The 27,105-nt window shown below is 45.9% G+C and overlaps 1 protein-coding gene across 1 annotated transcript in view; it reads left to right on the forward strand.

Moving 5' to 3' along the window:
* The first annotated feature begins 264 nt into the window (after positions 1 to 264).
* Positions 265 to 27,105, forward strand: part of DNAH1 (dynein axonemal heavy chain 1) — a 71,482-nt gene continuing 44,641 nt past the window's right edge. Inside the window, exons 1-20 of the mRNA XM_042019827.1 lie at positions 265 to 339; positions 4,881 to 5,031; positions 5,591 to 5,663; positions 8,149 to 8,323; positions 8,833 to 8,989; positions 9,526 to 9,658; positions 10,627 to 10,788; positions 11,304 to 11,556; positions 12,804 to 12,961; positions 13,788 to 13,999; positions 15,237 to 15,532; positions 16,530 to 16,680; positions 17,253 to 17,446; positions 18,315 to 18,540; positions 19,164 to 19,283; positions 20,079 to 20,161; positions 21,597 to 21,738; positions 22,827 to 22,982; positions 23,985 to 24,183; positions 26,042 to 26,295. Of these exons, the coding sequence (XP_041875761.1) occupies positions 4,921 to 5,031; positions 5,591 to 5,663; positions 8,149 to 8,323; positions 8,833 to 8,989; positions 9,526 to 9,658; positions 10,627 to 10,788; positions 11,304 to 11,556; positions 12,804 to 12,961; positions 13,788 to 13,999; positions 15,237 to 15,532; positions 16,530 to 16,680; positions 17,253 to 17,446; positions 18,315 to 18,540; positions 19,164 to 19,283; positions 20,079 to 20,161; positions 21,597 to 21,738; positions 22,827 to 22,982; positions 23,985 to 24,183; positions 26,042 to 26,295 (3,255 nt within the window). The 5' untranslated portion in view covers positions 265 to 339; positions 4,881 to 4,920. The remainder of the gene's footprint in view (positions 340 to 4,880; positions 5,032 to 5,590; positions 5,664 to 8,148; positions 8,324 to 8,832; positions 8,990 to 9,525; positions 9,659 to 10,626; positions 10,789 to 11,303; positions 11,557 to 12,803; positions 12,962 to 13,787; positions 14,000 to 15,236; positions 15,533 to 16,529; positions 16,681 to 17,252; positions 17,447 to 18,314; positions 18,541 to 19,163; positions 19,284 to 20,078; positions 20,162 to 21,596; positions 21,739 to 22,826; positions 22,983 to 23,984; positions 24,184 to 26,041; positions 26,296 to 27,105) is intronic.

The raw sequence follows: 27,105 nt of genomic DNA on the forward strand, positions 1-27,105 counted from the left end.
TGGCTCCAGGTCTCTGCGACGTCCCTGCGGCAGCAGCTGAAGTGGCACCGGGAGCTTTGCGGTGTCCCTGCGGTGGCTCGGTGGCGGCTCTGGGCGGCACCGGGGGCTCTGCACAGCCCCACGCTGGCAGCTGCACCTTGGGGCAGACCCCGCCTTCCCAGGAGGGCGCTCCCCCCCGGCTCGGGCGTGGCGTTGCCCGGCCCGCGCTGCCCCGCGCCTCCTCCGGACCAGCCCAACGGCCCGCGCAGGGGGGGGAGCCGGAGTCTCCAGCCGGAGCTTTCTGCCCGCCCCTGCTCCCGTGGCAACGCGTGCGGCGTCGGGGCGGACTCGGGTCGCTCGGTGCGTACCGCCCGCAGGCAGGGCCGGGCAGGGCCCCGCCGGCCCCCGGAGCGGGCCTGGGGCTGCGGGCTCCGAGGAGGGGCTCGGGGGCTGCAGCGGGCCCCGCCGGGCTGGGCCGGGAGGGTGGGCGCGCAGGTGGCTCATGAGGGAGTCCCCTCGTGCTTCCAGGACACTGGAGGTGTCGGGCAGGCCAGGATTCCTCGGAGCATTGGGAGCGGGGTGTCCCCGCGGCTGGTGCACGGGCTGGGCGCCGGGAGCTGCTCCTGGCGCTGCCCCATCGCCACACGTCGCACGTTAACAGCCCCTGGGCTGCTCCTCCCGCAGCCGGGGTCTTTCGGAAATGGAACCAACAGCAGCGCTTGTTTGATCCGTGTTGTGCTTCGTAAATGACACCGACGTTGTTGGAGTCGCGGTGCAAATGCTCGGAGGGGTGTCCTGCAGCACCCACCGTGGCTGTAAGCCCAGGCCGTGCCGCCGAGCCCGGGCCGTGCCGAGCAGCGCTGGCCGCCGTCCGCCTCTGCTGCTCCCCCCGGTTCGGGCGGTGCTTGCGTGGTGCTTTCCCGTGGGGAAAAGAATGCACTTAAAAACCCAGAGGAAAATCCATTTTAAACCCTTGCAAATTGTTGGAGGGAATGGGCTGCTATAAAACTCGAAATTACTGTCAACTCGCTTTTTAAGGTAGAAGGGATTTGAAGTACAGGATAATGTTTAAAGCAGTTTGTTGAGAATGCATCACCTTGTCTGAGCTTACCTTGTGTGGCTTAAATTATAGCAAGAAGGAATTTCTGCATGTTGGTGTCCAGATGGTCTAGTAGCTGGGGTTCTGGCTATGCACAGATAAATAGATTTTAGATAAATACTAGATTTCCATCTGCGGTTTTGCTTAGGGGTTAGATGATATTTAAAGTACTATTCTCTTGCTCTGTTGCCATTTTTAGCCATTTTGAACCTGATTTGAAAGAAAAGAGTCCCATTTTGTCAAAGCTTTGCATCAAAGAATAGAAGTAGAGGCAACAGATCAAAAAGCTTGTACCAGACGTTGAGCAAGACATGTGGGAGTTTGACTTTGTGGATGTGTAAAGCCTGGATTTACCGAGAAATTGTAATTATAGTTTTGCCACAATGACACACAGACACTGTAGCTAATGTTGTGTCAGCAGTGCCATAAGAATATGCTCTCACTTTGAATAGTTCAATTTAGCATAAATAGTACCTGGTATGTCTAGGAAACATGCTTTTCAGGTGTGAGGGAGCATGACTGAACTAATGCACAGATAGGTGTTTCAGCAGTCGGGAAAAGGTTTTAGAGCTGAAGCTGGGACAGCTTGGTGCCAGGCAGATGTTAGCCAGCGAAGAACAGGGAGAGGCTCCCAGGTGTGCAGGGGCCGGGGGGAGAGAAGGGTTACTGAGGAGGGCAGAGAAGCTGCTTTAAGGAAGACATCTCACCTACTTGCAACGAGCTGGACTCCTGTTTCCTCCACCTTTGTACCTCTCCTTGTCAAAGGAAAGCTTCAGTCCTGAGGAAAGTGCTCCAAGTAGGAAGGGATTGAAGGCTGTGAATGTGGCAGGTATCCGGCCTCCTGTCCCGAGCTGGAGTGTGACGGGGCACTGGGCAGTTTCACTGCTCTTCCTCAGGATCCCTCGAACAACCAAGGAATTCTTGAGCAAAAGCTATGTGGTACCATCAGCAAGTGCTGTAGCAGAGCTGGCTGAAAGCTTGAACTGCCATTGTGTGCTCACTGCAGGATGGAAGGTGTTCTCTCCTGTAAGCCCTGGCAGTCCATGCCAAGCTCTGCTGCCCAGGGATAAGGATCTAGGGTCACCCCTGGATGGAGGGAGGGGAGGACAGCCCTAGGTCTGCATGCTGCTCATTCTTTTGGGGGGTGGAAAGGCTGTTGGCGTTGGAAGCTTGGAAAGAGGGAACTGCTCTGTAGTCAACTCCTTGACTCAGTAGCTAGGCTGAATAAAAGTGAGAGGGTCTCTCTTCTTGTCTTTGAAACCAGCCTGCAGACCATTCCTGAGAGGTGGATGGGACCAGCCAAACCACCTACTAGCTGGAGGCTGGCACTGAAGCGAGCTCGCCACCATGCTCTGGGAAACCTCCCTGCTGGAAAACCCAGACACATCCCAGTAGCTGGGGTGGCAGGAGAGTAGGATTCCCTTTGTGCTTAGCAGCTCTCCCATATCTGCATCAGCTTTAGTGCTCTCAGACAAGCTGTTTTACTGATTTGTTTGGGGAATTGCTGGGAAAACTTTGGATGCTTGGTTTTGTTCTTTATTTTAAGTGGTGTGTGTCAGGTTTTATTGCAGTTGCAAACACAGGACCTCCCCTCTGTGCAGCTGGGAGAACATGATGGATGTTTTTGATCTGGACACTGAGTAGGGGTTTGTTTTATTTTGACATAAGTGCTCAGGAAGGACTTTTACAGAAGTGTGAGTGAGTACACAGAGAGCAAAGTGGCAAAGAATTAGGCCTGCTGTGGGCTGGCTTGGTACACCTTTCCCCAGTCGTGGGAACTTGTCTGTCATGGGCAGCAGCCACATTATTTTGGTTCTAGGCAGAGATTGCCAGTCCTGCTAAACTGGTAGTGGATTCAGTCACTCACCCCTACTACAGGTTCAGATGAACCTTGTGTCCTGGAGCTAGCTTCTTTAATTGGATGGGTTTAGGATTCTGGTCCTAAGAGGCAAAAGTACATGTTACCATGTTGGCCCTGCTGCCAAGAAGAGGACGCTCAGGTGACACATCAGGAGAGGCACCACAGGGTCGTTCTGCCTTGCTGCTGTTCTCGGTGCCGGTGCAGCAGGCACGAAAGAGTCCAGCAGTGATTCATCAGGAATCCTTGGATCTTGGCTGATTCCAATCAGTCCTGCTGGGCTGCTAAAATAGATATGGCCAGAGCATAAAATAGCTAATAAAAACAAAATCCTCCATGGAAAATTCATTCTTCAGGGTGTGAGGTTCCAGTTGCCATGCCAAAGCAAAGCTGAGAGGAGAGAGATTTGAGATTTTCTAGCTTGAGGGAGGGGAGGGGGTATTATTGATCTCATCTCCCAGGTCTTTCCAATCTGTTCGTTTACTCCATTTCACTTAAAAGATTCGCATCATGGTAACCTTGATTTATTATCTGATTTCTTTTTTGATTCAACCTCTCAAAATTGTGCACTGGCTTGAACCTGCAGTAATAAACCAGCACAGTTATTCCCTCTTATCTCCGGCATGCATGTAATGCTTTCCCTGTTGCCTGTACCCGATTCATTCTCACAGACAGGCAGCAAGGTGAAATTGTGAAAAGATTGCCCTCTCTCATCAAGAGTATAGGGCGAGCTGAGTTTTCACTCCATTCAAGAGCAGAGCAGAGAGGGCATGGCAGGAAGGGGTTCCGTGGCGTTGTCTGCAGGTCAGGATGAGACTCCAGACAAGTACTGTGCCAGCTGTGGCCTGCAAGACCAGGCAAGGTCTTTGCAGTGCTTAGCTGTGGGAAGCTGGAAGACTCCTACTGCAGAGCTACCAGAAGTAAGAAAGGTCCTAGCAAGGGTTCAGGAGACAAACCACAAGTCAAGTAGGGCTGGATGAGGAGTCTGGGTCTAGCCCTGAGCAGGAATTGATCAGTAAGCTGTATTGGCCTTGGAGTACCTTTGAGAGACACCATGGAGAGCTTTGACTCATAATTTATAGGAATAAGCTACACAGGTATGTGTACATCATTATATCAGTGCATGTGTGCGCAGGCTGGAGGGGTTTGTGTCACTTTAGCTGTTCTAATTAGTTACAATAGTCATCTCTGTGTTTAGACAAGCCTAAAATCAAGGGTTGCATTATCCTCCTGCCAGAAGTCTGAGAGCTGTTCTTAACTGGTATCTCTCAGTGCACAAAGGTTTTTGTAAAATAAAGATGTACAGCTGTGATATTTGCCTGGACTTGCATCTCCCAAGGTGGAAGAGCAGAAATTATTTGTGAGCTGAGCAAAAATATCCCCTGCAGGAGGAGAAAGAGGGGAGCTTCTAGCTATATTTTGATATGTGTTAGGTGATGCTTAAATATCTGTTGTGAATTATTTAAATGGAAGAGGCAGACTTAGACCTGGAAGTAGCTGCATTGGTATCCTAGGCTACTCCCACTGGAGTCAAGTGTGACAATGTTTTTAAGGGATTTGGGTGCAGCAAAAGTAGTACTTCTTCTGTAGTCCCAGTTCACTCAAATTCTCCTGGCAGCCTTTTGAACGCTGCCACGGATCCGGGAAGCCCCTGCTGCTTAAGGAAAGCAGCTTTTCTTGTGTATGCTGCTGGTCTTCCCACTCCAAACCCCATCTGGAATAATAAAATGGTCTCTTTCTCCAGAGTTAGTGAGCCATTGAGGCAGCCACGTGAGTCTGATGGCCCCCAGGCTGTGAATGCAGTGGTTGGTATCGAATCAGGGGATCGAACCTTCCGTGTTACCCACTCATCGTAGCAAGTCAAGGATATCCAGCACTGTGGGAGGGTGTGGAGGCGTGCCAAAGATACAGTGTGTGACAGGCTCAATGTCTTTCCACTCGTAGCAAGCCCAGGGTTACGTCACAGCATTGTTCTCCTGAGAAGATGGAGAAAGCAAGGAAGGAATTGAGGAATTTTCTGAGTAGGAGCCGTCCCAGTACCAGCAATGAGGCTTCTGCTGGTGTCCCTACTCCAAGAACCTCCAGTAGCTCAGGGGTAAGTGAAAAGAGCAGTTCTTTTTCCAGCACTGTCCCAAAAGGGGAAGACTGATGGTACAGCTGGTGTGGACACATATAGGTTTCACCTCAGGTCCTAGCACTTCCTTTGCTCAGACGCCTTTGTGCCTTGACCTTTACAAAGTGAAGCCATGAGGCGTATCCTGCTCAGAGCTGTGCTGCCTTCCTCAGTAGCCAGTGACAGCACTGTCACGATTGCCTGGATTTAGGATGCCAGTACAGCAGGGCAGGCTTGTGGTTGTGACTGCAGGTGATATTTGGTAATAAAACCCTAATGACTGGCTGCCTAATGAGCCCCCAGTCAACATCTTAAGCTGACATCAGGCCACATGCTGCTGGCAGATCCCCTGCCCCTGTGCACTGGGCTGAACTTTTCAAGTATTTCTGTCTCTGAGCCTTTTCTGACCACTACTCACAGTCTCAGTTGTTCCTAAAGATTTGGTAAAGTCAGTCTTAGAGTCACACTTTCTCTCTGGACTTCTGTGACCCCCACTCACACTGTGTCATGACTGTGCTCTGACACTTCTCTCACATTCCAGGGTGCTTCTGCTGGCCCGTGTGTGTCCCAGTCTTTGGTGAGCCAGGCGGACCTGGAGCAGCACACCCCTAAAGGTAAATACACTGAGGGAACGGGTGGGGCAGGAAACTGGGCTATAACTGTTTAAGGTTGTCTACAGTGGTCATGCTGGGAATTAGGCTGCTGCCTCTGGGTTCATGCTCTGCTTTCATTTTCCTCTCAGTGCTCAGGAACGGTGCTGAGCTGCTTGAATATCCCATGAAAAGTGAATTTCGTTTAGAGGTGCAGCAAAGTGATCTAAGTGGGTGGTAAAACCATTCTTCCTTTTCTCCTGGATATATCCACTTACCCCAGAGTTCAGGGTGGACTGTGCTGGTGCCTGTGGGAGTTCTGGTCCTACTGCCAGGAGAACACTGAATTTGCATGTGTTCTTACTGTGCATGGAGCCAGCAATGTCCCTTTACTGTGAAAATCATAGAATATCCTGAGTTAGAAGGGACCCACAAGGATCATCAAGTTAAACTGCTGGCTCTGCACATGGCAACCCCAAAAAATGGGACCTGCCTGTGAGAGCTGTATTTGGGATTTAGGTACCCATAGCCAAAATCACGGTCTTCTCTCATTTATTTATTCTACACCCAGCTGCACCCCAGAGCAGATTGTTCTCTCTAGATGCAAGGGCTCTCTGTGTGTACAGAGCTGCTGGTGCCACCTGCTTACAAGCACTTGTGTCATGGATGCTCAAATATAGGAACAGAGAATGGTTGAAGGTTTGCCAGCACTCTCCTGGCCCCTAGAGCACTCCTGGGGATATGGATCATAGACTGGCAGCGGGTGGGAAGAAACTGTGTGTGTGAGAGGATTTTAGAGAAAGATGGGAACTGTATATACCACCCTCCTGTGCTTAGATGTGACATTTATTTTCATGAGTGAGGACAAATGACTGCTTCCTCAAGTGAATCTTGACAAGCTAGACTCATCTTTAACAAGTGGAGACAGAACTCTATTTATGATCTGCTGCTTCTTCAAGGGGGAAGAAGCCATCAGGTTGGAAATGTAAATGCAAATGAAACACTAAATATTGACATAAATAGTTGATAGTGCACAAAGTGCCATAATGGATGGTGCATGGATTTGGCAACAATGAAGTGACTAAATTGGAACAGCTGTGCTCCTTGACAACAAGTACAAATCAGGGCCAGTCTGTAAAGACCCCAAGCAAGAGATGCACACGAGGCTCAAGAGCTGCATTTTAGGGATTCCTCAAAACTATGTTGTGGACCATGCAAGTGTTTAAGAGCACATTCGTGCCAGGCTAGCTGCCCTTCCTGAGGGAGGGAAATAGAGAAAGTGGAGCCAGTTAGTGGCCATTTCCTTTAGTCTCTAAGCAGACAACATATAGCTACAAGGGTTGAGTCAGGGGCCATTTAAGGACAAGGAATGACCTCTTAGAAGAGCCTTGCTGTACCTAACCATCCTGAAATGCCTGGCTTTAGCATTATTGGCTGCTCTGCACAATTGCTTTTAAATCAAGGGTCACATCCATGACTCCAGAAGCACATGCAATACAGTGAACAATTGGGTTCAAAGCTTGACATTCAAAATACCCAATTACAAATCAGTACCTTAAGTTTCTCCATGATAGAGTGTGAAAGTTCATCAAAGGAAAATCTCTCACTCCACTAAAATCTATTTTTAGTTCAATGCTTAGCTCTGTCTAGGGAATAGTGCTTTTTAAAGCCTGCATGCAATTACTTAATTTAGGTTAAGCTTCAAATTCCCAGTTTGCTGCTGTTCTATTATTTGCAACTTGTTTAGCAATATAAACAGTTTGGTTTATTTATGGCGTAAATGACATGGTTTAATTTCTGCCAGTTATTGGAAATGTATACTTTTTGCTTAGTCCAAATTTCTGTTGAAAACTTCTGGCCAAATGGTGAGATTGTTGGCTGTTTAACTCATTTTTTTCTCACACCATTGCTGATGTGAGTGGGTGGTTTGCTTGAGCAAAAGCTGAGAAGATAGAGGTTTGTCCCAAGGTGTGAATAGGCACTTCAGCAGACAAAGATGACCTGAGCAACTTCTTTTGCCCTGCAATATTCATAAGCCCTTTATCACCACCTTGACCAAGCTCCTCCCAGCTATGACTGACTCTTGGTCTCAGGGCCCCCCAGAGAGGCAGGGGAATCTCATCCCTTTCCGAGGGTGATGGAAGCTGTGCACTGGAGACAGTAACTTGCCCACTATCATGTAGAGAGTCCATAGCAAAGCTGGGAACAAAACAGAGCTCCTTAGAGCCGGGTCAGTGCCTTGCCCCCTAAAAATCTGCATGACAGTAATCCTCAGTGGAGGTTTCTTCTATGCCATCATTTTGATACTGGAAAACCACAATCACATATTGTAGCCGGGGGAAAAAAGGTCTGTCTTTCTGTTTCTAATTTGATGTCTGCTTGATTTCTCTTATAAATCTAGTGAAGTGACTTCTGCAACCCAGTAGACAGCAGAGTCCTCGTTTGTGTGTGAATGTAAAGCAAAGCGATGCCTGGTGGTTTCAGACGTGTGTTTCTCTTTGTCTCTTAGTTACAAAATTGAAGCTGCCTGGGAACTTCAAAAGTCTCCTGGATCAGCAAATGGTTGGACCATCCACTGAGGATGTCACTGAGTCAGATTTCCCTGTACAATCATTTAAGCCCAAAGTGCACATGCCCTTCAAACGGATTCCAGGGCAAAACCCTCGGAAGGTTGAAGAAGAGAGGTAAGTAACCAGAAAATGGCTACAGGCATCATTGTGGAATGGATGCAGCAGGTTAGGGTGTTGGTTTTTGTTTTCAAGACATGACATATCAAAAATCCTTAAGAAAACCTTATCCTTAAAGGCAATGGTCTCCAAAGTGAGGCGTGCACACATTGCAGAGGGTGCAAAAGACAATTCACTGGGATGAGGGAAGAAAATAATGTTTTTATATAGTGTTTATGTCATCTTTTTGTCATTCTTTTTTTAATTTGTGGTTTTGTGTATGCTCTATAATGGGTATAATATTTTAGTACAGTAGTACACATATATAATTTATAGATTGGAGTAACTGATCATTCTAGGTCACTTCCACTGAATTATTTTGTGCTATAAATGAAGAAATAGACATGAATGCAATGTGTACTAAAAATATTTTTACTGATAGGGGTGCACAGTAAAAAAGTGGAGTCATAGGCATAGGAATGCTTATAGGCACATCAAATGGTTATTTCCCTTCTGATTTAAACCAGGAGGAGACGGCTGTATCTCACCTTTGATATTGCTGAGCTCTTAGCCAGCAAGGGGATAGACTCTAATCAGCTGATGCCAAGGCACTATGACCCTGACAATATTCCACCTATTGAGGAGACAAAAGATTCTGTCTTTCCCATTTATCTCCCATTAAAGGTAAGAGAGCATGCTTGGTACTTGTGATCTGTCTCCTTGCTTATACCACAGGAGGTTTCTAAGGATGGCAGGACACTTAGCCAGTATTGACGCAGCAAGCAACAAAACAAGGAAATGCTTTGGAACTGTCTTGGGCTCTGAAGGGTCTCTACAAGACGCTGACCATCTTCTGCAGGGTGCCCCCAACTTTTGTCAGAACTGATAGTCCTTGAGAGTGCTCCTCATTGTCCTTTGTGTGTCCAAAGGGAAGGTGCCTCATGTTTCCTACTGAGCACAGTAGTCAGCAGTATTGCTGCAGGAGACCTTTCCAGGTGTTGGTCTGTTCTCCCCAGGAAAGGGCTGGAAGTACAGATACTGCTGTTTGGGAGAAAACTGTGACTAAAGATCAGCACAGCTTTTGCACCTGGACTGGTTTCTGTATTTTGTAGCCCGTTTAGGAACTGAATTTGAATGTTTTCCTCTCATAAAATTTTTTATTTGGGTGTTTTCTTGTTTCTGAAGTAAAGCTTAATTTCACTCATGTCCTTGCTTTTTAGGTATTTGACAATGATGAATATGACTGTCGAACTCCAGAAGAGTGGATCTCACTAGGACTGGAGCCAGGATCTTCTGATAGAAAGCCAGTGCCTGGAAAAGCACTTTTACCTACAGATGATGTACTTGGACATGGTAAAACTTGAATCAGTTACTGCTCAAGCAGGGCAACACTAACAGTTACAGGCCCTTTCAGCAGAAGGGAACATGTAGATTCTGATGAGTGTAGCTCTGAATAGCAGAAAAGCCATATCTCATTTTGATCAGGCTCAGGCAGTCAGAGCAAGAGATGAGCGATCTCACTGACTGCCAGTCCTGCTCTGGACTGTTCCCACTTTTTAAAAGTAGCCTTTGCCTTTTGACTTCCCATCAGCACAGACAAAATTTCTCTTTATTGGTGCATAGCTATCTTCATGGAGTTAGGTACCTTCCACATAGTATGTTCTGCCAGGATTTCACTGCAAGTGCAGGATCAGAAGACAAGTTCAGACTACAGTGAGCATACAAATAGTAAACCTGGGCCAAATTAAGTGATGTGGACATTGTTTTCCCGTCATTTGGAGCCTTCTCAATGAGAAGACATTACTATGTACGGTTGTACTGATGTCCAGCCGTGGCTGCAGCTCATATTAACACATCTGCAATAGCTTTAAAGCATGGGAACTGGCATCTACAGCTCTGGAGCAGCCTCCAGAGGCTTGACTGACTGCAAAACTGAAGCATAAAACATAAGCTCTGTGTATCCTTGGGCAGCCAGCATGTGATGGCTGAGTTCTGCTTGCAGCTGTCCTGGGGAACACCACACCTGATCACTGACTCAACTCCTCAGGTTGAGTGGACAGCATAATGCTGTCCTGACTTGTATCCATATTGATACCAATATAGATGCATAGCTGTCTGGTGTGTGCAAAAAGTTGGGAATTCTAAGCTGTAAGACCTAAGTTCATTATTTAATTGGTCACAGCAGAAACTATGTGAGATTGACTGAGATTCAAATGAGCAAGTGGATTTGACTGTGGCATCACCGCTCTGATCTGGAAAGTCCATTTGCTGTAGCCTCCAGGAGAATGGACTAACCCTGTTTTAATCCTTGGCTCTCTCAGAGGACCCCAAAAGCCAGGACTTGATCTACGAGTGGATTGATGTTGGTGTTCTGGATTATGACAAGGAGACAGAGCTCTACTTGGTCCATAAAACAGACAAGAAAGGTCTGGTGCGTGATGAAGAAGGGAGACCCATCCTCAATGGAGGAATAACTCAAGAAGGTGTGTTTCAAATAAGGTCTTTTGGGAGCTGTCATATAGTCTGAGAGCCAGTTCATTATCCATGCTTTTCCTAGCTGGAGATGGGAAGGACACCAAGAAGTCATTTAAACCCTTTCACTGTTATCACTTGATATGTGTCTGTTTAATTTGTCTGAAAAAAACATCCAGGGAAGAGAACTCCACACCTTAATTTGACACCCTGTTTGAGGTTTTGCCTTTGGAGACACCTTTCCTTTTAATCCATCTCCCATCCTTCTGCCTTCAAGAAAAGTAAAATGTTGTCTTTCTGGGTCAATGCCATTTTGAAAGGGAATGTGGACAGATTAAAATGAAGTACTGTTCTCTTAAAAGGGAATGCCCCTTATCTCTTGCTGTCCTCAGCTTTGGTCCCTCATTTTGATCTCCTGCACGCAGCCCAATTATCCCGTCTATCGAAAAGCTGCTGTCAGCACTGCAAGCCATTCTGAGGTTTGTTTTCCTTGCAGACTCTTGTAAGCTGTACTTTCCTTTCCCAGGAAGAGCTCCATTGTTGCCGTGTCAGTACTGGGTGCCACGAGTTTGCCTGCAGTTCCTGGCCGAGGATCCCCAGGTGTTTGCGGAGCGCGTGGCCTCTGCCGACAGCACGCGCAAGAAGATGCAGGGGCTGCTCATGTACCACTTGTACGTGGACTGCATGGCCACAGAGGGCGTGGAGAGCATCAGTGAGAAAAGCCTGCAGAGGATGAGGTGCTTGGCTATGCAGACTCCCAAACTGAGGGATGAGACAAGGTAAAGCATCAGGTATCTGTCTGGGGGCTCAGCCTTTGGTCCATAAATGTTGTGGGACTCCATAGGGCTACAAAAGAAGTGTCAGTGGAGGCAGATCTTCAGCAGCCAACTCACAGACCATGGATCTCACCTGCCTTCCATTCTGCACACAAGCACACCACTCTGTTGCCCAGAGTGGCAGCAGAAGTAGGCAGATGGCAGCCCCAGGGACACGTGTGCAGGATGGGTGGTGTGTCAGGGTTCCCAGATAAAGTAGGTTCCGTATGCAGACCCACCAAGCCGTGCTTGCACCTGCAGTTAAGTGGCCTTCAACAGCAAGAAGGTTGACAAAAATGGCATGGCTGACCTTGCTGTCTCCCTGTGCTTTGGAGGAACAGAACATTGCTATACTGATCTGCAGACCACCCATTGTCTCCACAGACCTGGCTATTGTCTGCTGGTGACTCTTCTATCTATTAACAGCTGCTAAAACAAATCAAAAGAAGATCTGCACAGGGGGAGGCAAACAGAACAGGAGATCTCCACCTGGATATAATCGAGTATCTCTTTGTGATGCAGTTCATATCGGGGAGGCATTTTAATGTCCCTGGGCTGATGAATCATGAGCCATTGGTGGTGTTGCTGGGAATCAGCCGTGACTGATTGCCCTGCTCAGAAATAGGAAGGTGTGAAGGCCTGCATGATCTGCCAGCCCGAACTAGAGAGTAGGAGAGTAATTAGTCTCCCTGAGCAGAAATACAGGGATAAAGAAAAGTACTCTGCCTGCTTGAGGTAAAGGATGATGACTTCCTAAGGCAAACAGAGCAGGGTTTCAGCACTAATGTGAGTGTTCTGGCTGAGGAAATGGACAACAAGAGATGTTCAGAAGGAGGCAAATGGGAGGCCAGCTTGGATAGCCCAACTTTTCCTGAACTGCCAGCTGTTTTCTTTAGTTTGTGGTTATTTCTCCTTCCCTCTGTAATGTTCCTCCCCAGTGGAGATGTTGCTTTGAATTGAAAGACACTTAAGAAGGCTACAGTCCCAGTCCTCAATCCCCACTTGCCTCTGTCATTAAAAGTCCAGTTGATACTTTTGCTGGCTGCTTCATTGTCTGCACAAATCTCCCGATGTGTTCAGTGGTAGATGGGCTTCTGGGTTAGCAAATTTGGGAGGGAGGGAGTGAGGGAGGGGTGGAGTTTGCGGTAAAGCTACAGACATACTTGTGCTCAAACACCATGGGTTCTCAGTGTTTCTGTGTCTTGTAACAGCATGTTAGACTATATGAGCAGCCTGGAGAAAGAAGTGAAATTAGAGTATAAACACATCATGAACAGGATCAGCTTTGACAGAATCATTGCTTCCAAACCCCAGATGTTTTCTTATGTCACCCTGCCAGACAAAGAGGAGAAGGAAGCACCAGAGAAAGGTAGGGGTCACAGTGAAGCAGTTTGAATTCAGTGGAGTTACCTCTTGTCTTTGATAGCATTCGTGGTTTGCTGTAGGAACTCTCAGGTTCATGGTCATGATTAGAGCTCGTAAGGGGCAGCAGCAGGAGATTATGTGAGACTTTTGAGCATGTCTCCTCTTTTTTAGGGTATATTTGCATGTTCATGTTACCTCACTAAAATACATTTGAACTCATCAGCTAAGCTGCAGTAATTCTGCAAGTGTACCCTTAATGGCACCAAATGTTTGGCAGTGTGATTAGTTTAGCACTGTGCTGGGGCTGACTGCCTTGCCTTTGCTGTGCCCAGCTGGCAAATGCCTCAGGTGTGGAAGAGGGCTCAGGCTCTTTTAGAGTCCCAAACAGGAGGAAAATGGCCCCAGTGAAAGACTAGGTGGGGGGAGGCATATTTTGTGCACTTCAATCTTCCAAAGGCTGGAAGGCCTTGAGGTAGTTCACAAGTGGCCTCTCACAGATGAGATGACTCAGCTGTGCCTTGAAGCCTCAGTAGGAAGTTTCTTCAGTTCCAATTTTCTTTCTCATGGAAACTTCATGAGCCAAAGCCTTGGGAAGGTCAGGCACCAAGACAGCACCTCAGCCCCTAATGGGAGGCTGTAGAAGATCTCTGCTGCAGGGCAGAGACTCCCTCTTTCATCCAGCCCTCTGCTGAAGCTGCTACATGATAAGGCCTATGCATCAGAGCAGAGTCCTTTTCACAAGTGCTTCCCAAAGGGAGCTGTACTCTAAAAACAGAAGCTGGAATGGCTGTTGCACGCAATGACATTATTTTTTTTTTTTTTGATGCTAGGGCTCGTCTCTATCCCAGACTATCCTTTTCGTAAACAACAGAGAGAATTCAACTTTCTCTCACTCCTGACCAGTCCAGAAGTCATCCATCTCCTTGCACAGGTACAGGATGAGTGCAACAAGGCAGCTGTCATGTCTCTGTTTAACACAACCTTAACCAAAACTGTCACTCTGGAGGAATTTGAAAAGATCCAGACCGAGACCTTCACTCAGGTGAGCAGAAGAAGTGTGAGGGGTGACCGCATGGAGCAGCCAGCAGTGCTGTCAGTGTGTATTACACAGATGCAGCAGCTGCAGATTGATTTTCTGGAAACTGATGAGCTGTCGAAGGAGACATCATGTTTGGGGCAGGGAGGAATTTGCATGTGCCTGTCAAATTTATTGGGGTGTGGGGAGAATGGGCTGAAAGAGTCATAGTCTCCTGGTTAGGATCAGCCAGTGCTGACCATGCTCTTAAGTCATGTGTTAAACAAGTGGCCATAAAGGGCTGCAGCCCCTCTTTCCTCTACCTGGTTTATATGCAGATATGAGTCCTGGTTGGCATTCAAAAGTTTCTCTTTTTTCCCCTTTTATTTCTTTTTCTTTATTTCCCCATCCATCCAGTTGCAAGGCACAAGATCCTTGATTCCCCCTGAAACACTCACGGGGGTAATGTTTTTCTACACTCTGTGTTCTTTATGTACTTAATTAAATTACTCTGCTTGCAATGCCAGCAGATAGAGTAGGACAAAAATTTGCAACTCTGTGGTAATGCCCACCAGAGGATCTTCACATCCTCTGATTGAGGGCAGCACGTTGCGCCCTGGATGTGGCCACACAGAGTAGGTTGCACACTAAATCAGTGGCAGAGAATGTGCTGGTCCTTCCCAGTCCCATGCTGTTTCAGCTTGGCAGTGTTGTCATCCACTCAGTGACTAAGGTTCTTTTATTACACACAAACAGCAAACTGCCTGTGGAGCAGAAGTGACACTTGGTGGTATTTTTAATAAATTAAAATACTGCAAACTGCTGCTGCCCTTGGCTTCTTCTGCTCTTTCTTCTCACTTGTCAAGAGAAGACAGCATTCTGTCCTTTACGTGCTCATCCTACTGTCTACACAACTTTTTGTGAGGGACCCTGACACAGGCAGCTCCAGGGATACTGCTCTATAGAAAAGAGAACAAAAAGGAAACAGTGTGTATAAAACAGAGAATAGAGCACTCCCACTTTTTAATATCAGGCTTTCTTTTTGTGGGTCTTTTGTCAGTGAAGGAGATATATGACCAGGTTCAGATGCCACATGTGTGGGGAAGGGGGTTGAGAGCTACTTTTAGCTACCACAGCTCTGAGACAACAGTTTCCTTTCACAGCAGAGAAAGGTCCAGCAGCCCCAGTTAGCAGCTCACCTTGCCATAATGTTTTCCCATCAGCCCTCGGAGGATTACTCAGCGTGCTTTTTTCTTTGCCCTAGGTTCAGGAATTTCTTAAGGATACTTGGGTCAATACTGTAAAGATTGCGATTAAGAGCAGCCTTAGCAATGCAGGCAAATGGTTTGACCTGGAGCAGAGTGACTGGGATGCCTACCAGAGGTCCAAGCTGTGTAAGCTGATGGAGCGCATCAGATTCATGCTTCAGGACTCTCTGCGGTACCTGGTCCAGAGATCTCTCATCAGCTTCACCCAGTTTGTGCTGGATGCTTGCCAGAGTGTCCTGAATTGCTCAAAGGACATGAAATGGGGAAGTGACATCGCCATCAGTCCCTACATGTAAGAAAGAAAGAAAAATAAGGGATGGAAAGAGCAGAAAAGTATAGTGCTGTTGTCTTTTTAACTACTGTTTTGCAAGCAAGCTTTGCTCTGTATGGGGGCTTTAAGCTGGGCTGTTTTCCCTAATCCCCCACTTGACACGTTCACTGGAGTATGGAAGAAGGACAGGGAGCTGGCTGCTCTGTTAGTACAGCTTTCCAGCTGCAGCCCATCAGAACCAAGGTCTGCTGTTTTGATGTACTGTTCTAAAGACCAGCCACCTCCAACATTCTTGCGGGAGCAAATTGTTACTGCTAGATTCTTTCTGGATGCCAGGAGGAAGAATATCAGGAGCATGGCTGCTTAATTTCATTCTTAGATGAAACCTCAGAATTAGAATCTAACCTGGGATCTCTGAAAAATACCAAATTTAGGTTATCACAGTGCCTAAAATTTTATTCCACTGGGTATTGATTTAAGGATTTTTGCTTTTTGTGGTGTTAAAGAAGGAACATTTAGAAATGGAAAGGCAGAAGAAAAGAAAAAAAAAAGCCCTGCCACCCATGAGGCCTCTTACCTTTAAGGCAGTGGAAGTCTTGACACTGACTTCAGCTGATCCTGAGCTGTGCTGGTCACATGCAAGATTGGGAAAATCTAATATAACTTCCAGAAGGTGCATTTTAGGAGTATATTGGAGATACTGAATGCCTAGTTTGAAGAGCACATGCGATTTTTCTGTAAAGCAGCTCCAGTTCTCAAGATAAGGTTATGACTTTTGGGGATCCTGATATGTCATGGTTGATGGTTCCTTCACCTATGATAGAAAAAGGTTCTCAAAGTCTTTAATGGTAAATTCAGAACACAGTGTTTCATATTTTCATCTGCATGAGACAGTCCTCTTATCCTCTGCTTTCCTTTCCTGTCCCGGAGGCATTTTAGTATCAGCACCAGAGCAATACAGCTGTGTATTGTTGTCTCAAAAAGCATCCCTGTTCTTTCTTATCTCTGCCCACCACAGGCCTCAAGGGAATCCACTCTTTGTAACAAACATTAAGCTAGACAGCAGTGGCGTCCTCTACAGCCCCTCTGTGGAGAGCTTTGAGACATCCCTCATTGCTCTGTTCGACAGCGGAATCCTGGCGACTCACACTATCCCACAGCTGGAGCAGGTGAACACTTGTGCATCAACAGTGATACAGCTGTGCACGTGTCAGTGCAGCTCAGCACAGACACCCCTGAGCTCGTACTCAGGGAGAGGTGCAGAAGTGGGTACTTGGGAGTTCAGTTAAATTAATCTGGGTACAGCACTGTGCTCATGCAGTTCTGTTCTGATAGGATTTTGTCAGTCTCCCCAGCCTCATAGCTCTTTTGTCTGGTGGTTATTTCTGCTTTTGTATTGCAGGTTCTGTGGGCACATGGACACTCTGGTTGCCCTGAGTGCATGGTGGCTGGTAAAAGCGGACTCATAAAGGAAATAGTATTGTTTCCAATTCTGTCAGTTTGATGCAGGTCTCTTCTGCATATGCATCCTTCTGTCTGCTACTGTGAAAGCCCTGTCTCCCTAGATCCTCATTCTTTGGGGAGTGGGGCACATAAAACTGATAAAACAATTCCTGACACAATGTAGAAGTGTGGACTGCAGGAGTTCCCAAAGGTGCCACCAGGGATTGCCTTTCCCCTCTCCTGAGGAGGCACAGTTAGCTCTGTTAGTCCTGAAAGACCTCTCTTCTTCCCCTTCCAGTATGTGTTGGAGAACATGGATATCACAGGCACCCACATGCTGGAATCAGTGGGTTTGCAAGAGCCAGAAGTGGAAGAGCTACGGGAGGCTCTGCGCTCTGCCATTCAGAAGACTGGGATCCCACTCAAAGCCTACAGCAAGAAATATGAGAAGTTCTTAGAGATAAATAACAATGACATCAAGTACTTCCTAAAGTAAGTGGCTTCTGACAAAACCCCTGTGACCCCAGTGACAAGCCTTTGTGGAAGCTGTTGTGTGGATGTTCATGAGAGTGTGGGGCCTATTCTGAGACCACGTGCCTCAGATGAGACATCAGGCCCCTGTCAGAGGCTGCCTTCAGTCATGGGTGACAGTCCATGCTTTTAGAGGACACTGGTGGTGGCACTGGGAATTTCTTCCTGTCTCTGACAGCAGTCACATTCCTGTCATGCTTGTCAGTATAATTGGAGATATTAATGGCCCTAAAAATGAATCATCCTGTTTGAGAATCCAGTTAGCATACTTGACTCTGACCTCCTTCATATAGTGTCTGCTCAGGCTGATAGCATTCTGTAGAATGTTTTCTTTTGTTTCAACTTCATTGTTTTCACTGCCAAAACTCCTTGCACCTATTCTGTCCTTTAGCCTCTGTTACTTTAATGGACTTCTGTTTAGGTATTATGTTTTCTCCAAACAGTGGGAATGAAGCCCTTTTCTCTTTTCGTATTCCAGCTTAATCAATTTACAAATCCCATCTGAAAAAGTCCTGTCTCTCCCCAGAACACACTGAAGTGCCTATCCTCCCCTGAAGTGCCTCCTGATGCTGTCCTGTTTACACCAGTGCTTCTATTTTGTCTCTCCCTCTCTTGTTGCCGTATTTCCTCTTTCATCTCTTTTTTCTACTCCTTTTCTGCAGTTAAAATACTTCGTGCTCTTATTCCACTCCACATCTATTGTGTAAATGTATGCCTCATTAATTTCATGTCTTGATCCTTTGAGTGGACACAAACAGCCTGGATGCTCAAATATTCTCAAATATTAAGGTCTACACTGCCATTTTTTTGTTGGTGTTTTAATTTACAGAGACTATCAAGAGCAATTTCCACCTACCCAGGAGGTGATGAAGGTAGTAAGCACGTACTTGTCTGAAAAGGAGACCCTGGACCACCTTCTACCTAGTTCTATTATCATTGGCCCCTTTCAAGTCAGGATAGAACATATTAGGCATGATCTGTCTGACAAACACAAAGCACTTGCCACTGCCATGTTGGACATGCTGGCTAAAACCCTCCATTCTCAGGTGCAGAAAGTAAGTTACCTGGTTCAGTGGATTATCTGTCTGTGTCTTGTCTTGTCCTTCTGCTTTTGAAGTTGCTGTGTTTTTGTGAAATGGCCAAAAGGCCGCATTAATGAGGATATTTTAAAGATCTCACTGGGGTGATTATTTAAAATTAAAATTATAGGGGATATATGCAAACTCAACCAAATCAAGTATTAAATATACTTAAGAAATTACATGCCTGAAAGCTGTACCTCATGAGATGAATTCTTCAAGACCTTGCCATCTTACAAAAGTGTGTTGGTGGATTGAAAAGATCTGTCTAGTAGACAACTGGAAAGTCCTTTTGCTTGCTCTGAGGATAACTGGAATATAGGCAATTGCCTCTGCCAGCTGGTTGTCTAAATCTGTTATTATCATCATTTCCACTACATACCTGCAGTTCCTCTTCCTCGTTTTTTGGCAGTCTCGTTCAGTTTGAGCTCAAATGAGATGGATGGGAAAAGACTGTGAAAAGAAAAACCAGAACAGGGCTGTGTACTCATCACTTAGACCACCTTCAGAATGGGAAGTGGGTGGATCATGGCAGGTTTTCCAGTTTGCCTATTAGCAATTGGTGACTTTTTGATGGTCTTTGCTGGGTCCTGCTGCAGATCTGTGAGGCATATGAAACGGTCAGCGTCAAAATGCATGAGAAACCAAAGAACATCGAGGAGCTGACCGAGCTGCGGGACTGGCTGAAGGGAGTGCCGGAGCAGCTGGCAGTGCAGCAGGTAGGGCAGGCTCTCCTTTGGACAGGGACTTCAAGGGAAGTGAGGAGGAAATTTGTCAATGTAATGTGTGGTGTCTCAGAAGCAGAACTCCATTTTTTTTACTTGCACGTCTTTGCGTGCAATGCCACGAGATTCCTGGCTTTGTATTTTTATAATTCCTAAGATTTGTATTTTTAAATACACATATCACAAATTTAAATATCTTTGCAAAACAAAATAGAAGTTAAAAATCTTGCCTAAAATACTTACATGTGCATTTTGCTGCCTTCATGATCCATTCTGCATTTGTATACTGAACAGCTATCTTCTAAAAATGAATGCTGTTTTCCGGAAAATCTTTCTGTTACCCAGTGCTCAAATTGCTGTTAATATATTTTTTCTAATAGGACATTTCAGTACCGAGTTATTTCAAAGTTATTTGAAGTGTAAGTCTTTTCCTAGCTGAACAAATGGGGAACAAAGGCATCAAGCTGTAAGCTGACTTGTCTATGCCAATGAGGGAACCTGGAGGATAACCTAAAACACTCGATTTCTGTCCAGCACTTTATCCACTAGGTCACACTTCTTTTCATTCCCATAGAACAGAGGGTGATGATGGCACGATCATTCACAGAACAAGGGGTTGTAAATCCATTCCCACTGTTCACACAGCACAGAAGCAGCCCACATCACGTTAAGCTTGTGTGACTAACGCTCTTCAAAGGCACCTCATGAAAATGAGGTGTACACCAGAGACTTGGAATCAGCATGGTCTAAAGGTGTCTACTTTTTGTCTCTTTCTCTCACCCTGTGCAGCAACTGATTGAGGAAGTCATGGAAGATTACAAGGTCATGGACGACTTCCTTTACAATCTTACTGAAGAAGATTTCACCGACAAGTGAGCACAAGGCATTTCTCCCACCATCAAAGTGGGACTCTTTGCAGCAATTACCATTCTCAGTGCTTCAGGGGCCATGTGTCTATCAAGGGCTCCTGCAGAACTTCTAAGTGTCTCTCAGGCTATATGAGCACTGAATTCTTGAAATGAAGTTCGTAGACAAGAAGTGTGAGTTCATGCTGCCTTCTGGCCTGGGGCAAGGCAAACTGGTAGCTATTAACCTGTTTAACATAGTAAAGCCCTTTTCTCTGGGTGGTTTTTTTTTTTGGATTTTGGGGTTTTTTTGAGATACTTGCAAGGTCTCAAAGTGTGCGGTTTAGTCTGTGTCTGAAACTAAATGAACACTTCTAAGATAGAAACACTCCCAGGGTTTTCTTAGGACTAGGAAAGAATCTGAACCCTTATTATTACTGCAGTTCTTCTCCAAGCAGCCTTCTCTTAGTTTTATTATTCAGATTGTGGCCTGACTATGCCCCAATAGCAGAGTCAGCTCACAAACACAGCTACAAGGCTCTAAAGTTTGCTCAGCCCGGGAAGCACTTCTCTTATGACATGTACTTGGTCCAGCATGTCTGCAACCTGACTGAGTCTCTGCAGAGTGCTGCTGAAACTAGAAACGTGGGGTGCAAGGTGCAAAAACCCCACAGAAGCTGCAGGAAAGCAGCTCAGCCCCAGGCCAGGCTGGCTGGAGCAGGCGTGGCTGTATTCCTGCTGCCCAGATCTGCCGCAGGCAGGACCAGTAGGAGATGGCTGCATCCTCAGGTGCTGGGAGGGGTGTGACCTCCAGTGTAATGTGCAAACCTTGTACCTGGCATTGCACACAGGCTGAGGGTCCAAATGGAGGCAGTAATAGGTGGGCTATGGCTGTGCAAGAACTGAGAAACCTGCCTGGGCATGAGCAGCCACTTTGTGCAGCCTCTCCTGGATCTACAACGCTCTCCCAAGGGCACGCTGCAGAATCCTGGGCTTCCCTGCATCTGGGTTATGCTGGCCCCTCACTGCCCTGATTAACAGGAGACTGGCTTTTTTAGTAGCCCTGAAAAGCCATAAGCCAAGAGTCTGACCCCATTTTTTTTTCAGCTCCTTGCAAATACATTCAAAGACAGACATTCCCTCTGGATGCCAACTGTTATTTTGCTGTCTCCTGGCTTTTCAGCAATGTAGTGGATTTGTTCCTTTTAAAAAGGCCCTCCACTTCTCCCCAGCTCTCTCCAGCTGAATAGCCTAGTCACAAGGACTGCATATCAACAAGACAAGCTGGAAAAAAATGTTTTGTTGAAAGCACATGTGTTTCTGTTGTTGTAAAGCTTCCTTGTTTGGTGGGATTTCGCTTTCTCATTCTGTTATTTTCAGCATTTCAAACATATGCTCAAAAAGCTTGTCTCTTTCTCCTATTTTTTTTCCCTGTTTGTTTTCTTGTATCATGTGAATGCAGGTGGACTGCCAGTTACTGGCCAGTGAAAATGTCTATGGACTCAGAGGCCATTCGGCTCCAGCACATTGAGGATGAAGAAAGATTTCGCAAAATGCAGATTTTGGATCAGAAGGCATTTCAAGACAAAATGGATGAAATGCAGGTATTAAGCCCCTGACAATGAACTGTCCATAGAAGGGGGTCTTGAAGCTCTTGTGGTCAGCCAGGTGGGAAACTTTCAGATGAGATTTTACTCAGATGAATTTCAAGGTGAATGTGTTGTTAGACCAAATATTAACACACCCTCCCTTGGTTTTTTGTTGGCTTTTGATTAAGACTTTCCATTTTGTGTGAAAGACAATACTCTGCAGAAATACTCATTTTTCATTGAGAAGGTGTTTATACAGTGTTCCAATTCTTGGTGCTCGGGCAACGCTGGCACCTCCTTTTTCTTTCTTGTGTACTCAGTTCCCTGCAGAGCATGTCCTATGATGCGCTGCCATCAAGGGGGAAAATACAGCATTCAGCCATGGAACTCATCTTGTGGGAAAAGACCCTGAAATAATTGCAGAGTTTTGGAACTGAGATACATCTGGTGTCTGCTAAAACAGTCTGAATTTTATTTTTTCCTCAGAAACTCTTAAATTCAGGGGAAAAAAGCCATTTTAGAAAGGTGTAATCATTGACCTAGATTATCATGGAAACAGGTTCCCAAAATGATAATACCCCAACACTGGATCAAAAAACCCAAGCAAATAAAAACCAAACCCACACAAAATACCAGAACAAAATCCAAACCAAACAAACCAACCCAAGTCACCAAAACAAAACACAAAATTTATTAGAGAAGCTGTAGATATGTGTTGTTAAACAATTTTTGGAAACAAGCTGAGTGACTAGTAGAGCTATCATTTGCACTTTACTGACTCTGTAGCAAATAACAGTATAAATTCAGCATCAAATTTAAGCACAGATTATTGTTCCTATTCCTTGGGGGTTAACTATTGTCACAAAGAAGACAAGCAGCTGGTCATCACATTTGCAGTTTCCTCCACCTGACCAGTGGTTATTGCTCCTCCTCACCACTTTCACCATGGTCTGAACAGAAGTTGAATTGGTTTGGGGGGAGGGGAAATCGTGAGCATAAAAATCTTGCCTTTGAATGTAACAAAGAGCACACCAGGAAGCTGAGATCTCTAGAAGCAGCACTCAGCTTCAGAGTCCCAACTTAGGCTGCCTTTTCTCTTCCAGCTGACTGTAGGTGGATTTTCTGTCCAGTCAGACGTTAACCAAGCCCATGAGCTGGCTGACGATGCAAGGGGTGTCCGGAAGAAGCTGAAGGAGCTTCAGGAAATGGCAGTTCTCTACAACAACAGGGAAAGACTCTTTGGCATGAAAGTTAGTGATGTAAGTGTCAGGTCCTGTACCCACAGGACTCTGGTCTTTGTTGGGATTTCTAGGTGGTAGGTAGAGCAAATAATGAGATATAGTTCCTCAGGAAGGAATCCTTCATGCTGTTTTGGTTTATCTGGGGAACTGCTCCTCAGTCCTGTAGAATGACTACACTGCTTCATCACTCCACTGGGCTGCAGAGGAGCTGATCCCAGGTGAACGTGGAAGGATGCTCAGGGTCTGGTATTTCCACTTCTGTGAGAGACTTTGGATACCCACAGTGAGATCTGAGGGATGTTCGTGAGGAGGAATTGGTTGAGGGAGGTCTTGAAGCAGCAGCTAGGATGCATCCATTTCTCTAAGGCTGTTGCTGCAGGTCTATACGTGTGAATGCAAGTGGTTGCATAGTGAGTGCTGGCAGCTGGCGGGGCTTGGAGCATGGTGTTCTCCTAAGGCAACAGTTTATATAGTTGCAAACACTCATTTTGCTTGTAGCTGCTCAGCTGCCAATGAGTCATTGTCATCCACATCCAGCCAAGTCTGGCTGCAGACCAGAAGTGGAGTTCACATGATGATCCTTTCCTACCCTTCAGTCTGTGATTACTTCTCCTTCCCTGTAAGGAGCCAAGTTCTGATATGATGTGTGGTGTGAGCTTTCACTGATTGTCACACCTATTGTGTGGCCTGTCGGTCAAAATCTCCTCATTCTGCAGGAGAGCTTTGTAGAGGCAAGTGGAGAGTATGCTTCCCATGCCACATGCACGGTGCAGGCACAGTTCCACTGGATGTATGTTGGCCTGAATGTGTCAAGGCCAGCTCTGCTGGTTGCTGTCCCATGGAATACATATTGTTGGCCCTGGAGAAGGTAGTTTGATATATCCTCTTGGAATACGTGTTTTATCATTGCTGGCTTCTGATTCAAAGAAGAGGTGGGCTTTTTTGGCCTTTTGACATGTAAGCTGTCATTTGGAGGTGAATACGCTTGTTGCTTATGTTGTTTTTAATCTCTTTCCAAAGTACAGTGGGCTGTCCAAGATGCTTAAGGAGTTCCAGCCATACTATGATCTCTGGACTACGGTGTCAGACTGGATAAAGTGGAATGAGAGCTGGATGAATGATTCTCTCCTTAAAATTGAGGCAGAGGAGCTAGAAAAGAATGTCAATGACTCTGTTAAGACAATGCAGAGATGTGTGAAGCAGTTCAAGGATTCACCAGGTAGATGCACAGTCTGGGGAAAAGAAGTTCGTGCACATCAGCATTTTGATGTGAGGAATGTCACAGAGTGCTCTAAACAGGGATTGTCGGGATGTCACGTGTGTATTAGAGACAGCTGGGAAAATGCTAGCAAAGTTATTTTCCACTTTTTTTTTCCTGAGACTATGATGATTCACATCTAGATACTAGTTAGATGCTTGAAGTACCGGTTTGGCATGGAAACTACCAGGCTGCAAATCCCTTTTATGCCTAATTCCCACTGAAATAAAAGCCACCCTCTGATGCTGCAGTTCGTATTCACTCATATATATATATATATATATATATATATATATGTATAAATTGCAATAATCCAGGCTAGTCACAGAGAGTTACTATGTAGCCCACTGGCTAGACATGTGGGCTTGAGCCCTCATGTAAGTCAGGCAGCAAGGGAACTTGAATCTGGGTCTTGCAGGTGCTGTTTTCTTGGCCAGTCTTATTTTCTTTATTGGCCAATGCATTTAATGGAAAGCCAGAAGAGGTCTTGATTTTGTTATGAATAAAATGAAATTGCAAAATCTGGAAATGATCTCTGCAATATAATAACAATTTCCCTTCTTGCCTGAATGTGTATGAAATTTAGATGATTGCACTCAGCCCTTGCAATTCACATGAAGGTCTTTTGACCATTTCTCCTAATAAAGCTGAAATTGAGACTTCAGTTGTAGCTTAACTTGCCATTCCCTGATTCTCAGAGATGTGTTGGTCATTCTTTAAAGCTAATTCTAAAATCTCCTGCCAGATGGCTTAGATTGAAATACATTTTGCTGTGGGTGATTTTTGATTCATCCTTTTTAACTTGAACTTGCTCTTAAACAATGCCATGAATCAGCCCCAATGGAGGAGGTGATGAGTGGATGCATGAGTAACTATGAATCATTATGATAAACAGAAATACTAAGAATACCTGCTTATGTTCATTGCAATATTCTCTGGTACCTGGTAATACATTTGTTTTGTCCTTGAGTCTGATTTGCGTTTGCATATCCCCAGCAGGGAGCATGAGGTGGTCACATCCTTTCTTTGAGCAAGCAGTGCAACCATGCAGGGTGCAATAAAAGGAGGCACATGCTGTAGCCAGATTTTGGAAAGGAAGCAAGTCCCATGTTCTTGACCTACCTGTTGTTTTATTCACAGTAGCAGAAGCTGAAAAAAGAGTAGGATGTGAACAGTGCAGAGACTTTCTAGGATGTCTCCAGAGAAAAACGCCCTTTCCCTCACTTTGTCCTTCCTGTGAGGAAGAAGTACATTTGTTTCTAGCATGGCTGTAGGCTGGCAGGGCCTGTCCTGCACACTTTCCATTTCCAGAGCTGTCTGGGATCCCAGCCTGCTTCTAGCTCCTTAGTGTCCATCTTCAATTGAGGATGATGGGAGCTGTGGTGTGAGACAACTTTAACTGCAGTCTTGTTAAGGAGTGAATATCTTGAAATGATGACTGGAACTTCTGAAATATTCACTGGCAGATGATCATGCTTCAGTCCATGTCAAGGAGTTAAATTTGTCTGCTTCTCTTCTTCTGGTGAGCTCTAGCCTAAGCCACACTTCTGCTTAGCATGGGCTTGCCTGTAACAGGCTTTTGATAACAGACAGGTCTGCTTCTGGGAGCAGGCTTGAATCCTGGCTTAGTGGCCATATAGAGAGAGCCTTCATATCCTCCTTACTTCAACCAGCATTTCCCGGTGCTCTCTCCTGCTGCTTATCTACCCCATAGCACATGACTACATGCACATCAGGTTTAGACAGCACCTAGAAGTTCCTTAAGGCAACTTCCTCACACAGTGTTATCACTGATGTTGTTCTGTTTTCTCCCTGAAAGACTGCCAGAGTGTTGCCATGGAGTTTCGAGACAAGATGGACGATTTCAAACAATACGTGCCCTTAATTCAAGGGCTGCGCAATCCCGGGATGAGGAGCCGGCACTGGGAGATGCTGTCGAGCCAGATTAAGGCTGATGTCGAGCTGGAACCCAGCATGACATTTGGTCGCTGCTTGGAATTGAACCTGCAGGACCACATGGAGAGTATTCTCAAAGTAGCTGAGACAGCCAGCAAGGAATACGCCATCGAAAGCGTGAGCGGAGAGGGCTTGCTGTGTCTCTGCTTGCATCTCAAATAGGTTCCTGTTGAGCAGGCAGTCATTGCCTTGGGTGGTGTTCCTGTTGTCCCAGAGCATTAGACACATTGTGCAGCACAAATGAAAATGAGGAATGCTGTCCTTGCAGAAGGGAGCAATGGCCACACAACTGGGTTGACACTCTAGAAGAACTTATTCTATCTTGTGCAGAATTTCACTTGGGATTAACAGCACTGCTTTATGGTTACCTTGATTCACTGCTTGGGTCTCACTCCTCACTATGGGATTAGTGACTGGTTAAGTTAAAATAAATTGATTTTCTGCACTCTGCCATTCAAATGTTATGTCAGGGGGATTAGCTGTGACTGGAAACAGAGATGGCAAATCCTTTAAACCAGTAAACGTGCAGGGAAAACTTTCTAGCTCTGGAGATTCATAGGTTAGATGGTCTTTCAGCTTCAGTTCATCAGTTCAGATGTGATCTAAGATGGTCTTGACCTTCTGGCAGCTCTTGTTCTCTGAAATCTCAGGCAAGTTCCCGATGGATAGTTCCCCTTTTGACCAAGCTGTCATTAATCATAGTCATTAATAAGCCCTTTGCTGGCAGCCTCTGTGCATCTAGAGCATAAACAGGCCTGGAGGTAAAATTGCCATTTTTTTCCCTCAAGGTGTTTGTTTCAGCACTGGTGTTGAGGTGTTGAACCTGTGGGCAAGGCAGAGGAAATGTGCTGTTGCTGACTGTGTCATGCATAAAATACACAGCTGCAATTTCCAGTGGAATCTAAGAGCAAAATCTGTCATTTTCTA

Source organism: Corvus kubaryi, unplaced genomic scaffold (genome assembly GCF_017639235.1).
Source record: "Corvus kubaryi isolate FWS band 111438036 unplaced genomic scaffold, C.kubaryi_AGA036_p1.0 124, whole genome shotgun sequence".
In the NCBI taxonomy this organism is placed as follows: Eukaryota; Metazoa; Chordata; class Aves; order Passeriformes; family Corvidae; genus Corvus; species Corvus kubaryi.